Here is a 15,377-nt window from a genome sequence, read left to right on the forward strand (position 1 = left end):
TCAGAATGGAGCGGATATATCCACGATCAGTACACCAAGTTCAGGGATTGTGGCCGCCATCCAGCGAACATGGCCGCTAGCCAGCATTAGGTGGCGGAACGCTCCTTTCACGTCGCCCTTCATGATCATTATAGCGGCTCCCTTGTATCGAGCGTGGCATGCTTCAATTCGTTTCGCGATCGCAGCCACGTGTTTATACTCGACGTCAGGACAATCTTCTGTTCTTGATGCATCGTTTGTCGAGTGACCGCGGGGGAATGAGAGGTCATGAATTAGCCTTACTTCGTCTTCAGGAGAACAATCCTTGTTCGGGACTGCGCCGAGGGGGCTGATCTGAATATTTTCCCAATGCCGAAGCACTTCAGCATCGAGAACGAGGTACAGCCCCGCATCTTGGCCCTTGCGAATGGCCCTGATGACAGCGTTGAGGTGTCGAGATGCCGATCGGTGGTTTTTAATCGGCTTCGTTCGAGAGGGGTCTTGCTGCTTCCAAGTTGGTTGAATACCAGTACGGGCTATCTGCACCAAGAGGTCCTTGTGTCGGTAGCCATCTAGCAGTCGAGTGAAACGAGACGGATACATTGTCTTGTTCGGGCGAAAATCACCTCGCTCCTGGTCTCGTACCAGTTCAACAATGTCTTGGAGGCGCATCTTGTGTTCACATGCCATCGCCGTAGTAACACGCTGCAGTTCCGTGTTATGTTGCCAGTGACCGTTGCTCTGGCGGAGAGGGACGTCTCGTGGGGGATCTACGCCGAGCCGCGTGCAGAATGCGTTGAAAGCTTGCACTTGGCTAGCTGCACGTGCTGCCGCCCGCTCACTCAGTATCCGTTGGACGTGACTTGCCATCGACTTCGGCTCTTGTAAGGGGACCGTGAGGGAGTTCAGCGTTTGTCGCGGTAGCTTCGTTGCGTATAGACATAGTTCTGGGTGCCCTTCACGTTGTAGCTGGGGTGCTGGCGTAGAGGTGGGACCAGCATGCGCGCGAGCTACTGGTACCTGGCGCATTGTACCGACGCGCAGCTGAGCCGTTTTGTTGCTGGATGTGTTTTTGCGCGGGTCGAGCTTGCTAAGTATGGGCAACTCCGCACCGCTGTTCTGGTAACCACCATTTATTCTTGGGTTTTGCCGGCGCCACTGGTACGAACAAGATGCCGAGTTGATGTCCTGCTGAGCCGTGGCAGGTACACCAGGCTGTGTTGCCTGACGGGGGCCGTGAAATTGAGACTTCAGTGGCTCGAGCTGAGCCGTGCCGAGCGAACTGCTACGACCTGAAGCACGAGACCGGTGATGTCGGATGCACGGAAAATCGAACTGAGTCAAACCACGCGAGCTGCATCGATTGCAATCCTGAGACCGGGGGATTACGCGCCGCTGGGACTCGAGCTGGGATATCCGGGCCAGCGTGGCGTTGTAGGCGGGTTGTGAGCTGATGTGAGCTAGTTCCGCGTTGTGTTCGTTGGCGAGGGCAGCGGGATGCTCTGCTCCTGACAAGGTAACTGGGGGTACGTACTGAGAAGCCGAGTCTATTGAGGCGTCTAATACGTGATGGTCCACACTACTCTGTCCAAGGTCGCAAGGACCATCGCTTCCTGGACGTCTTCATGTGGAGGTATACTTGCTATTGATGCCACCGAATCTGTTGCGGATGTAGCCTTTGAGCTTCTCTGTCAGCGCTGCTGGGAAGAAGTGCACTCTGCTGGCGTAGTCGCACACATTCGGGTCGCTTGATGGGCAGCCGCGCTTCGACAGGAACTTCAAGCAGACTTCCTTCCCATCCTGACGTGGATTTGGGATGCCCTCAGGTACTTTCCTCCCTTTGTTGCTACCGTGCCGCTGGGGCGTGGTGGCCGTGGTTGCTCATCGGAGCGAGTGGTGTTGCAGGGAGCCGACCGCGTCATTGCCTCCATCTTTTCTCGCTGAGCGGTTAGCATAAGCCCGTGTAGCTCGAGGTTGTCTGGAGTAAATCGTGACGAAATCAGGTTTCTTGTTGTTGTCCCATTTACACCGTCGACCGCCACCGCATTCCTGTCCTGCTCGAGTTGTGAGTCGATCCACAGTACTAGCGTGAGAAGCATGTCCTGGGGCCACATGTTTCGACTCATGAGAGCACCGATGAAGTTGTAGAGTGTCGTGGCGAGTTGTTGGGTCACCACGTCACACATCACTGCACAGTATTGCTGAAAACCGATCGCACCTGCCAGGATGTCGTCCCACGACGAGGGGTCCGAGGCTGGTAGAAACTTGGCAAAGACGGAGAAATCACTTATGTTCACGAAGCTTTCCCGCTGACGCTTGAGCCGAACCAAATGATCCACAGGCGTAAAGTGTAGAAACGAAAGTCCACGACTTCCAAACTGGAGGTCATACGCGCGCGTTGCGACACCGGGGTAGGCCCACAACAGGAACTCGGCGTTGGCACCATTGAATCCATACAAGAGGCGGGAGACTTACCTTTGTAAGCATCCAAGGTGACGATGCCATGAACTTGGCGTTGCTCGGGCGTTGGTGCAAAGCTGAATTTACTCCGTTTGGCTGTCCCTCTGTCTTCCGCTTCTTCCGCTGGGCGTTTAGCTCCAGTGGCGGGCACTCGGCGAGACTCCATGAGGTGGGGTAGGAGGTGCGGTTTGTGCATCCGCACTAGATCCAGAATTTCAACGTCAGCTGAAGTCTCGGTATTCATTCGCTCTGCTACCACCGGTACAGCCGAGCACGGTACGTGCCCGCTTTGGCCCTGTTGCTCCGGGGCAGGCCCCGCGGGACTTGGCTGAGTATGTTGCGAGCGATTGATGGGCACCAGGCGCCCTTCATTTGCAGCGCCGTTGGTGCCGTTCGATAATAAAGCTTGCGCGAGCACGGCTTCGTCTGCAGCGGTTTCTGCATCGTCGTCCACGGCAGTCATGTCGAAGAATGCGGTGGTGTCGGGAGCTGCAGTAGCCGTTCCTTCATCGTTCCGACTTCGTGTAGACGAACCCACGCTCGTTCCAACGGGTTGGGTTGGGTTCAGGTCGCAGAAAGAGGAATCAAAGGAGGATTCCATGTCCACGGGAGAATTTTTCCCACCGTCGATGTAATATACGTAGTTGATTACATGCTGAAGCGAGACTCGGGCGCGCTTTCCTGTGCAGGGGTCGATCCAGGTGTACATTCGGTCGTATGCGGGTGACACTTCGGGTAGCAGTCCATGCATGAGTTGGGCTACTGAGATTGTCGCCGTCGTAGAAGCTGGATTTAACAGGTGATCCATGATGGCACCATGAAGTTCGTCTAGTTGGTCGTAACTCCAGCTGTCAAGCGGGAACCCATGACACCCCATGACCATTGCTACCACGGGATACACCGAGTCGCAGATATCGGCCTTGTTGGGCTCCACCGGACCTGACTTCGTGCTGATGATGAGTTCCGACTCGGAGTATCCCGTGACTTGACCGTAGCAGAAGTAGCCGTCGATCTTGGCACACACAGCTTGTCGGACCCAGGCACCCAGTTTCTCGCCTTCGGCATCCCTGCTGTCGACGTTTCTTGCCAGAGCAGTAGCTCTTGGCAGCTTCACCGTAGGTCCCCACTCGTCGCCATCCGCGTCGAGCAGCGCCGTCACCGCCGTGCCTCTGTCGTTCGAGATCTTCGCGTAGACCGGGGAGGCGATGGACCCGTTCAGGTCTTCCGGGAAGACGAGGAGGTAGGAACCGCGAGAGAGCGAGGATGCAGCCATCTTCGACGTAGATTATCTGCGGACGGTTTGTGCACTGCGAATTCGCGTTAACGGTTGCTTTCCTTGGAAGCTTGTCAGCTTCTAGCGCGTTCAAAGTTGGAAAATGACTGCATCTACACTACGCCGACGTGCCGGCCTTGAACGTGGAGGGTGAGATGGTCTATTCCGCGCGTACTCGCCTTCTTATCTCCGAAAAATAGCCTTCCCTCGAATTAACTCAGGAAACCATCCATGGACCATACCGGCTTATCGTGTGCTATAATACCTCATCTACGCGGTCTGAGGCCATGCAATTGCATCTCTTAGTCACCATAGCTACTGGGTGATACTAAGACTCCTACCACATGGCCGCGTGAGCAGCGAGTTGCCGGATTACGAGAACCGGACGACAGGAACTGCGTAGCAGGCAGCACGTCCTCGATAGCTGACTTGAAGGATGAAGCTATGAAGCGGAACTTGAACAAAGTAGGAGTGTGTCAGCAGGAACACCTGTGTGATGTATCGAGCGCTGGAGAAGTTACCCAGTGTGGATTTTACAGCGTGCTTGAGACTGACCGAGGTGAAAGTCGGTCGATACAGTCAACGCAAAGTGAGATGCATTTTTTGTTAGGCAGTACGCCCGGCCAGGGCTAGAATTCGAGACTCCAGCGTTTTTTCTACCGTGAATGTACAGGTGCGTATCGTTTGGTACAACTACAGTGTGACACCCACCGGTTGAAAATGTAGCCTCGAAGAAGTGCGGGAGCGCACGTCTACTTCAGAACGCACCTCCACACCAAAAGGCAAACCCAGAGAATCAGATCCCCTGAAAGCCAGAATATCACGAATTCAGGGTCCAGGATTTCAGTCAACTCTGGGACTTGGAACTCAGAAGACACCTTACCCCAATGCCCTTCTAGCTCGATAAAACCAACAAATACAGAGTATACAAACACTACAACTAGCCGTCATTTATTCTTTTGGACCCTTGGATGGTGGGTCACACACACACTAGGCTCACTCGAGTCTGAAATTCAGGGGCCTAGCTCCCCTGAGACTCACACAAACGCACACCACCTCCAATAAAGGAGGAAAATACAATCACTATCAGTTACCTTCCCTTCACACAAGCAGTCAATACAAAATCCTGGAGGCGACTACCTAGCACCCCAGAATACCCTCTGGAATAATATGAAATGGGCTACCACGAGCACAGCAAGTGACCCAACTAGGATATGGAATAGATGGATCACACCAGGAAGCTCAAGGCCGTCGCTGGTCACCACCTAACTGGACTTGAGTTTGATGGAGCCCACACAGACGGCTGTCCTTCGCCGTTGATGTTCCCTTAGCGTCCCGCGGTCGTAGTCTCGGGTCCTCCGGATTTCCGTCGGCAGGTTTGGCCGAAGTCACTTGGGCAGTACAGGGAAATTTGAACTCTGTTTGGTTTTTATCAGCTACTTCTCTCTCTCTCTTCTTCGGGCAAATATCTTCTGTTCACTATGCTTGGGGTCAAATGTCTTGTCTTGAGTATACCTTGGGTTCAGCGGTCCAAACTTGCGATCGGCTTGCGAATCCATTGTCGCACGGCGTCGAAAATGCCAATTGTGGGTCCTTTGACTTGGTTTAGTATGGTGCAGGACTTCCTCTCAACTCCTTGAAAGTATCCAGTCTGCGCATCCACAACAGTTCTTCAAGGTCACGCATCACTTTGATTGCAGACTGGCTTCGAACTGACTCGAGTCCCTGAAAAATAGGTGATACTCAGGGTCATCTTCTGAAATCCTGGGAATTCTGAGGAATCTTGGGGAACGGTGGGGATTCTTGGGTGTTGGCTCGGGAAACACTTAAGTTCAGTATAGAGAGTCTGGATTTGTGGTCCAAACCCAGAGAATCATCTCTGGAACTCTGGGTCACCTGCACTCAGGGAGGTGAACTCTGGGTCATCGTGCGGCACTCTGGGTAACAAGTCTGCTGCATTGCAGGCTCGCGTGTATCTCCACAAAACCACACTTTTAGCGGGTTTAGCGGCCTCCTGCGCATGATCATGGTGGTAGTGGGTTGATTCTCAGGGTAATTTGATCCTCTGGAGCACTCTGAGCCACAGTAAGATGAGGTATACTCTGGGATACATTCTCCAGAGACACTTTCCGCCAGACTTTAGGCACTTATCGTAAGGGAAAGTCCGCGGCTGGACTGAGTGTTCTCTGAAATCCTGGGCGTGCACTCCCAGGATTCACACTTCCAGCCAGTTGGGCCCATCTGCGGTCAGGCGCTGGATTCATCCCGAGAAATCACTTCTCTCCCACAGTCGCCATCCATGTCACGCGGGTACAGCCGCGCCGTATCCAAGTCATCCACCAATCAGCATCCGATACAAACTCCAAGTCACAGAGGTGACGGCACATCGTCGGTAATTTTCTGGGGACCGCCTCGTGTCACATCCGACATCGCAATCGGATGTGCATTGATGCAGCACGATCACGAGGGTCGCGATCGTGTGATCTACTACCAATCGCGTCAGATGAAGCCAGCTGAGCGCAACTACCCGGTGCATGACAAGGAACTCCTTGCCATGAAGTACGTACTCGGAAGCAAACCGTTCGTGGTCTATACGGACCACCCGTCGCTGCGGACAGCTGTGAAGTCGCCGCACATTTCGCAACGGATGGCGAGATGGCTCTCATTCTTCGCAGAGTATAAGCCGGGTTGAGTACAAACCCGGAAGACTCAATGTGGTGGCCGACGCGCTCTCGCGTCGACCTGACTACGCCATGACTGATGCCGACGTCAATGCCATTGACGCCATGCGATCGAGCACCCCAACGTCGTCGCTGTTAGACGACGTGAAGGTCCCGTACGCGCACGACTCGGACGCGGACGCGGACGCGAAGCTCTTGCTCGCCTATGGCTCAGCACCTTCTGACAAAGCTCGTCAGAAGCTGCCGAAGCATCTTCGTGCTCGTGCACACCGTTACCGGGTGCACGACGGGTTTTACTCTACAGTGCAGTTGACGACAACGCGGACCGCGTTGTCGTGCCCAATGACCATGACCTTCGACTCAGGATCATGTATGAGTATCACGATGCACCGACTGCGGGGTATCCGGACCGTGAGAAGACATATCTTCTTCTCACGCGGGACTTCTACTGGGCCCACCAGTATAAATGGGTGCGCAAGTACGTCCGTGCTTGCGAGGTTTGTCAACGAGTGAAGCCTGCGCCTTTCGCGCAGGCTCATTTGCATCACTGCCGACTCCGTCGGAGTGTTGGCAGTCCATGTCTTTGGACTTCGTGTTCGGTCTTCCCCCGAACAGCCAGGGGAACACGGGCGTTGTGGTCTTTGTTGACCGCTTTAGCAAGATGGTACATCTTGCGGCGGTACCCGCTGAAGTGACTGCGAAGCAGACGGCGCGTCTGTTCGTTGACATGGTGTTCAAACACCATGACATGCCGATCGACATTGTGTCGGATCGAGACCCGCGCTTCACTGCACACCTTTGGCAAGAAGTGTTTACCCTTCTTGGGAGTCAACTTTCGATGTCGGCTGCGGACCATCCGCAGACGGACGAGCAGGGCAGACCGAGCGCGTGAACCGCGTACTCGTAGACGTGCTTAAGAGCTACGCTCACTGGAGCGAGTGCCTGCCGATGGCAGCGTTCGCCATCAACAACTCGGTACATGTCTCGATCGAGCATACACCGTTTTGCGTGAATGCCATCAGGCACCCACGCCCCCCCGAGTCTACGCGGGATGGTGGCTCCTTCCTTAAATGGGGGGGGGGATCTCCGACTGCAACGCAGCAGCCGAAGACTGCCGCTGACACTTGCACAGTGTCAGTCGCGACCACGCGCAAGAAGAACAAGAAACACGGATCTGTGCAGGGCACAGACACCGCCAACATGGACGCAGTGGCCGGGCCTACTGCTGGCAACGAGCTGAACTTGTTCAGCTCGGACGCAATCAACTTCGTGCAGCGCAGACAAACCGTCGTTCGGTTTTTCCAAGACGCTATTGCAGCTTCTGTCGGTCGACAGAAGCTGAACGCAGACAACGTTGGCAGGGGTAACACAGATGAATTCAAGAAGGGTTCATTGGTTTTGTTAGCTACTCAAAACCTGCCTAAACATGCCGTTTACAACTTCGGGGCAAGCAAGCTCGCTCCGCGCTTCATCGGGCCGTTCACTGTGCTGCCACGGCACGGCAACGCCTACACACTGGACATACCGTCTCGTATGCGCCTCCATTCGACGTTTTACGTCAGACGGCTGAAGCCATACGGTATGGCTCCAGAGGTTAAGATAACGCAAAGTATTGTATTACTCAGTAATACAATTTCGGTATTAATACAGATTGTATTAATACTTATACTCGCTTTTTGGGCGAATGTATAAGGATAATTGAAGTAATACTACTCCTCGGAATTGGTAATACCAGTAATATTTTACGGTTATACTTCCAGAAGCCCATCCGAACCCACGCAGGCGCTATTTCAGTGCATGCTCGCGCATTTCCACTCTCTATACGCCCTCCGCGGGGCTATTCGATACCCATCGTACCACGGGACCAACGCGAGTGCCCGTGCCAACGTCTACCACGACCTTAACAGAAACTTCTATCTAAATGCAAAGGGGAATTTTGCGTTCGATCACTAAACCAAGCTACCGTCATACTTCCCAACTACCCACAAAAATATTTCCCTGGCTGTGTTATATAAGACCAGTGCCGCGGGACTACCACTTCATAGCCACATCTTTAGGTCGCGCTACCCTTGTCTTGGCTGCCTCTGTAACATAAGGACCGTCGTATGAATACTATGAAGTAGGTCTTCAATGTCATTCGGATCGTCGAGGTGATAGGAACGCTTCAGCGTTGAACTGTTCTTTGGGCTCAGTATAGACTCGCCACTGGCGAAGCCGAGCTAATGTGGGCCACATAAATTTGTGCTAGCATGAAGTATTACCCAAATTATTAATACAATATGTATTAATACTGATACTTGTTTTCTATACGAAAGTATTGTATAACCGATATTTATACCAGACCTCCAGTAGGGTCAGTAATACTAATACCAAGATTTGGTCGATTATCTTAACCTCTAGCCATACCTGCAGCACGAGCTACTTAGCTCGGCTGAACCGAAGCAGAAGACTCGGCGGAAGCCGTCATCCTCTCCAGCGCGCAGCGCTCTGGAACTACTCCACGACCAGAACTGGAGACGCGAGATCAGGGTCAACACCAAGTTGACCACACACGGGGCGTGTTTCCACCACTACCGCCGCCATTCGTGACGCACACGGCTCAACTCGATGGATAGTTGAGCGGATTGTTGGTCACAGTATCCCGAGAACGAACAGGCAACCGGTTCGTTTTCGTATCCGTTGGAGAGGATTCCCTCCCAACCAAGATACATGGGAACGTCTTGCTCGAAGGCGTCCCGGACATGGTGAGGGCGTACAAAGCCCACCATGCGCTACACGCTGAAAAGTAATACGAGCGCTGTTGTTAACAACAGCACCCGAATGCACTTCAAGGGCAGGCTGTGGGTCCCGCCCCCGTGGCAGCGACGCGCTTCGCACGTTGCCGCGCATTATACGCCGCAGCAGAGATGTCCTCCGCTGCTGCGTCAGGGGTCTTCAACTTCGACGTGCTCGTTAAGGAGCGTTCTAAACTACAAGTCTGCCAACGGCTGGTTGGCAGGATTCCGCGAACATGCAAGTCGCTCATTGGCTAAAAGATGCTGCTTTCAGCCAATTGGAATCGTAAATGTGTATGAACCACGCGTCGTGGTGGTCCCAAATGTATGCAGCCATTGGTGTACCTTACACCAAGGTCGAGAAAGTCTTTCGAACCTCTAACAGATGTCGTGTCTGTTAGAGTTACAAGTGGCTGTAGCCACTTGTGCGTGTAACGCCGTTACACCATCCCCCCGTCAAGGTTAGACGTGCCGGTCTCGGCAGGTCGACCACCATTGACCGTTTGGTCAATGCGTGACGTTTGAAGAGAGCGTGCTCGTTACAATTAGGGGAAGTCAAAGCATAAATTACAAATAACAGTTCTCATCTTTTACCAAAACCCGCTACTAGTCTTTATATTCTTTAAAGTTGTGGATCTCGAGTATACTTAACTCAAGTAAAAGAAACCTACGCTTCCTCATCCTCGTGCGCATACGTGTAAGCCGTAGTAGTGAGCCAAGGTAGGCCCATTACACGGATGGGGCGATCCCAACTGGGAGTGTTGATCCCAATTGGAGATTCCCAGACGGAGACCCGAACTGCCTGGATGTGAATGTGTGAACTACGGAAAATTGATTGTGAGTTTGTATGGAGTGGGCCTACGACGGAGAGTAAGCTGAACGAGATTGGAGTTTCTGATGACGAGTGTATGAAGTTGACTATGCTGCCCTGAAGGAGGAGCCAAAGCCATAAGAGAGGAACAAGACTGCGCCCAAGGTCGAACTGACCTGGGTAATCTGACCGAAGAAGGAAACGATGAAGACAGCAAAGACATTAACGGTGGTGGTGGAATTAGAGTGCTACGCTACGGGTATGCAACTACATCCAGGACTGCCGTGGATGCTGGATGGGGATGGCTTCACTGGAACTTGGTCGAGACCCAGTTGCTGACGCGCTCATGTTCCTTGAGCAGCAGCTTGTCGAGGATCTTGGCCGGGGCATGTGGCAGACGCTCGTCCTCCGTACAGGTTGTCCACTGAGTTCGGCCGGGGTCTTCATGTTCAGACATCGCGATCTGGTCGGCCAGAGTGTAGCGCGTGCCATCTTCTTTCTTGGTTGACTCGTCGACCAGGTACAGGTAACAGATCTTACACGGTACAACCAGAACCCAGGCTCCGGACCATGGTCTTGGGCATACCGGCCTTGATCAGACGCTTGATGCGGGCCCCGAAGGTGCGCGCAACCCCGTCGTGGAACGCTTGGCGTTTCCGGTGAAGGTCCTGAGCCCGTTCGTAGATCGTGAGGTCGTCACAGTTCTCGTCATCTTCGGGTTTAGTCTTCATCATGAACCAGTGCAGGATGTGCCAGAAGGCCGGAAGGTGGTCCTTCATGTACTAGACGTGCTGATCCAGTATGCGGATCACGGTCCAGGATAGCTGACCCCGGCGATGGAAATACAGGACCTTGACCCGGTTGTTGAACATCTCCAGCCAGGGTTCCGTCTCGACCAAGGCCGCGTACTCATCTTCGACTGCTGGCCAACGTCTAGCCAGGAACTTGGTTTCGGGCTGATGGAGTGCGTAATTCGGGAAACGGGGTGTCTGACCCTCAATACCACATTTCTTCGGATAGAACTGAGTACCAACACCACGACGGCGCCACGAAACGATATCTCGAGATGATCGCCAACTCTTCGGCAGTCAGTTTTTCGTAAGACTTCTAAACCAAGGCTGATTTGCCGCCCTCTCGCTGGGACTTCGACGTCCGACTGCGCTTCTTGGATTTCTTCCTGGAAGAAGGCGATCGGGTTTGTCCTGCAGCGGGAACTTGGACCGGGTAGACTGGGGTTCTGTGTGAGACGACTGCCGGGGAGATGGACGCTTGGACGAAGAAGCCTGTTGGGGTTCGTCCTCGGACGAGCTATTGGACGAAGATTCAACGCGGTTCCGCTTGGGCTTGCGCTTGGTCGGCTGCTCCTAATCGGTGTCGCTATCTGACGAGCTGCTTTCTTCGATGGATTCCGCCTTGCATAGCCCATCCGCGCTCTTCCCGGACGAAGATGTCTTAGCCATGTCCTCGTAGTCGGAGTCGTCAGAGTCGCTGCTCTCACTGGAGTCGTCAACTTCGACGATCTCCATCTCAGCAACAGCATCTTCGGCCTGGTTGCGCAGTGGCGGAAATTCCTCTGGATACATGCCCGGCCGAAGATGACGCTGGGGCTAGCCGACCGACCAGCTCCACGCAGCTCATAGCTTCGTTGGGCGCCTACCTCAATCTGAATTAGAAAGGCAACCCGCCCTCCGAAAATAACGATTATGGGAACGGCCTAACTTTTGAGGAAGCGAGGCTGGCGTCTGAGGAACGGCAACTCTGGGAGAAAAAGTGAGTATAGTCCTTCAGTTTATATGAAATTGCATAATGTATGGTGGCACAGATTTCCGAGGAAGACTATCTTATCTCAAGCTTGTTCTGCTACACTGGTGCTGCTTCATCAACAAACCATGCGCTAGGAGGTCAAGTGTGTACACTACGCAGCTTCTACTTGTCCGTACCTTTGTCTGACATCTACGTGTTGTACTTTGATAGTTGTACGGTAACTGGTAGTGTCTCCAGAGTAATTAGAATATACAAACCCTATTTTTGTAGTGCCAGCTACATAGCGAGCACAACCGCTAGTCGGTGTGCGCTCGGGCAGCTAAACGATGACCATACACATGCACCGTCATCGCACTTGCCTCTTGTTGCTCGTCATTCTAGCCTCTATAAAGCACGCTCTTGAAACAGAGACAGCCACAGGAGTCCCGTTGGTCCTCATAACTATCCTACCTACTACCTTGCGAGACTCCGCTCGAGGATCACTACGGAGGCCCGCATGAAGTGAATCTAGGTTTCTTAGATTACGTACAGTATGGACACCACCTTGGTATTTCCTCAGAAGCTAGGTGGTGTAGAAACTAGGCTGAGGGTATACGCAGAAGTTAGTGTTTTCCACAGAAGTTAGGCATGGGAAGGCCTTCCTCAGAAGTTAGAAAATTTTCCTAAAAAAAGAGTTGCACCCACGATTATGTAGCTTTTCGGATCACATAAAAGAGCTCACTCTGAAGCTAAACCTCAACTTTAACGTGATTCTGAAAGTCCTCTATTAGTCAGCTGTACAAGAAGTCTAACTGCAAGAAATCGGCTCGAGTAGTGTCACTTGATTCATGCATGTGCCAAAGCGCCACCTGCTGCATATAGTTTATGAGGCAATTTCAAGAGGAATCTCTTCACATCAAGCAAATTAAGTGAAAACACAATATCCTCGCATCACAAGATAGGCTTCCTTTTTGCTATACAGTGAAACAGAAAAGATAAACTGGTAAGCTACACCGTCCACCTAGGTTCACATTTTGTTTTTGCCGAAGACTTTGTTGGGTGTTCAATCCACAAAGACTTATCCGAAAGAGTATAAATTTTACGAGCCTTTTCCGTTTCGTAGAGAACCGGTTCATAGAGCTGAAAACGACTATGCAGGCTGACTGTGACTGTGAAGTGTGACTGTGAAGCAAATCGATCACAAGACAGGTTATAGGGTATGGTTCATAAGGTATGACCCATAACCTATAAATTGTTATGAGTCATAACTTTTAAGTTTTTGAATTCATAGCGATATTGACCAAACCGTCATCTATCTTATTGTTATTACGGTAGTGGTGGGTCCAGCGGCGAGCCCCAATGCGATCTGCCATGCATCGTGAAGCCTAGTATAGCCCTTGTAGTGATAGAGACCGAGGATTCCTTCGTTGTTGCAGCATACTTCTCTGGTCCACGATATTATGCGCGCATCGCTCTTTCTACCATAGCTGTGCCAATTCTACTGGTAGCTAAACAAGCAAGGTAGCAACGAAAAGCTGAGAACGAGCTGAAGCACATGATATTTTTTATTAGCAGCTTCTGCGAGGCTTTGGCTGTAAAACAATCGACTGCATGAGCTCATCTATCGATGCAATAAGTTTTTTTTTCGTAAAACATAAGCGGCAATAGCGATATTAGATCCAAGAATTGCCTCGGGTTATGCTTGATACAAGCTCTCTTATGATCTCCGATTTAGAGGCATCAGCGTTATTTTGTGAGAGTTAGAGCCTCGAATAAAAAACGAGGTTTTTCCTGCTTGCACGGCTGGGATTCGCATTCAGCAATGTAGTTTTGCCCAATCAGGACACATCTCATATTTATGCTACGTTTAGGATGGCGTTTTAAGAAAAAGTTATGCGGAGAGTTATCTATAATACATGTGAATCATTCTGAAGTCTCACCCCTATAATACAAATTAGATACAAAATTTGTTGTGTATATTTTTTTCCTACGTGAGAAGGCTAGGCTTGTGTTATTGGCTTGTGTAACACAAGAACACAAGTTGTGTTCTTTCGTCAGGGTAGGCTTTAGGCGACTCGTAACACAGCTTTCAGGTGGCGCATTAGTGTTGCGCGGGGTATGCCCGTAGCGGCTACTGGGCAACGCAGTGTTTGCCGTTCGTCATAGGGACGTCCTGGATGAGCCCAGCTACATCCTCTACTAAGAGTTTAGTCTGACCGCGGGCTCGCGCCTTTCGCGGAACCACTAGCGCGGAGAGGTCGGTGCGCTGGCTCCAGATCTCAGGGACCTCCGTCTCGAGATCTTTTAAATGCCCCCCCCCCCCCCGCCGCCGCGGTGTGCTCTCCCCTCTCTCACGGGCACGTCCTTGGCCCCTGGCGTGAGCATTGTTCGGGAATTGTTGGCTGGAATTAACAATGTCACAGAAGGATTTCGCCATTACTCGATGGTGACGGAAATTCATAATTTTAGCCAATAAAACATGTTGTGTAAAATACATAAAACCTTACGCGTATATTATCCTAGACCAGGGAAGTACCAATTATCATCACACTGTCCCCCACTGTTGCGATTGGACACTTCGCAGTCTAGTTGTGCGACTCCGTATCGAGGCACGTGCGGCTGTGGAGTTGTTGCCAAGGCGTACGGTTGTACTGTATGCTACAATGTGATTGGCTGGTTCCCCGGATTTGGTGATTCTGATTGGCTGAGAGAAGGTCATGTTGAAGTTGTCATTTGCATGGGATCTGCAACCACAATCGACATTTAGTTTTCGCAGCCTCGACAAAACATGTTGGAGTTAGAAGCTAGGACTTCGTGTACTCGTTGGTAAGACACGGTAGGACAGACTCCTAGAAGCAGTTTTGCTTAACTAATTCTAATTCACTTTCGGATTTCCTTCCTAACCAACACTCCACTACCAAGCCTTGCCCGCATGGTTATGAGTCCAAGTTACGCAGACACCGTGAAGCTCGTGGAAGACAACTCCTTCCACATGAAGTTGTCGCGCAAGGGACGGCTGGCCCACATCGTCAAGCCAGAGTTCGACCAGCTGAGTGACCGCTCCACGGTGCAATGGAAGACTGACGATCTGAAGGCCCTTGGTGTGATCGCTGGGGATGTGAGTCTCACATACCAAATCTACATCCGTGGAGCGACAACCGCTGCTGAATCGTGGCGCCTGCTTGAGGAGCAATTCAACCGGAACACTCTCAAGAATCGGCTCGTCGTGACCAAGAAATTGCACAACTTCAAGATGGAGCCCGGGACGCGGTTCGCGGCGCATGTGGACCGGTTCAAGGAGCTGGTGCTGCAGATGGAGACTATTGGTGAAGCTCTGGACGAGACTCGCCAACTCGTGCTGCTGCTGGGCAGTTTGACGGGCGAGTACCGGATGATCAGTACCGTACTCGAGAACACGCCGAACATGACGTTGGCGTACGCGATCCAAGCTCTGTCTGGTGTTGAAGTCTCGGAGGATTCAACATCGACGCGGGAGAAGGCATTCACAACGAAGAAGGAGTTCCGCAAGCGCGGGTTCTCCGGTAAGTGCATCTACTGCAAGAAGCTCGGGCACAAGGAACAAGAGAGCCACAAGATGAAGGCCGATGAGGGACGTGGCCAAGTCGCGCAGAAAGCGTCAAACTTCACGTTCACGG

The 15,377-nt window shown here is 52.2% G+C and overlaps 3 protein-coding genes across 3 annotated transcripts; all 3 read right to left on the reverse strand.

The window, feature by feature from the left end:
* Nucleotides 1-849, reverse strand: PHYSODRAFT_479296 (hypothetical protein; the record flags this gene model as incomplete). The annotated part of the gene is made up of 1 exon (XM_009520001.1): nt 1-849. One exon carries the CDS (start codon nt 847-849, stop codon nt 1-3), a length of 849 nt encoding a protein of 282 aa, XP_009518296.1.
* A 2,238-nt stretch (nt 850-3,087) lies between these two features.
* On the reverse strand, nt 3,088-3,712 carry PHYSODRAFT_253976 (hypothetical protein; the record flags this gene model as incomplete). The annotated part of the gene is made up of 2 exons (XM_009520002.1): nt 3,088-3,120; nt 3,329-3,712. 2 exons carry the CDS (start codon nt 3,710-3,712, stop codon nt 3,088-3,090), a joined length of 417 nt encoding a protein of 138 aa, XP_009518297.1.
* A 6,573-nt stretch (nt 3,713-10,285) lies between these two features.
* On the reverse strand, nt 10,286-11,616 carry PHYSODRAFT_324276 (hypothetical protein; the record flags this gene model as incomplete). Its single annotated transcript, XM_009520003.1, has 6 exons — nt 10,286-10,513; nt 10,548-10,760; nt 10,830-10,934; nt 11,129-11,180; nt 11,365-11,525; nt 11,599-11,616. 6 exons carry the CDS (start codon nt 11,614-11,616, stop codon nt 10,286-10,288), a joined length of 777 nt encoding a protein of 258 aa, XP_009518298.1.
* Between the last annotated feature and the right edge of the window lie 3,761 nt (nt 11,617-15,377).

This window comes from Phytophthora sojae, assembly GCF_000149755.1.
Source record: "Phytophthora sojae unplaced genomic scaffold PHYSOscaffold_2, whole genome shotgun sequence".
Lineage (NCBI taxonomy): Eukaryota > Oomycota > Peronosporomycetes > Peronosporales > Peronosporaceae > Phytophthora > Phytophthora sojae.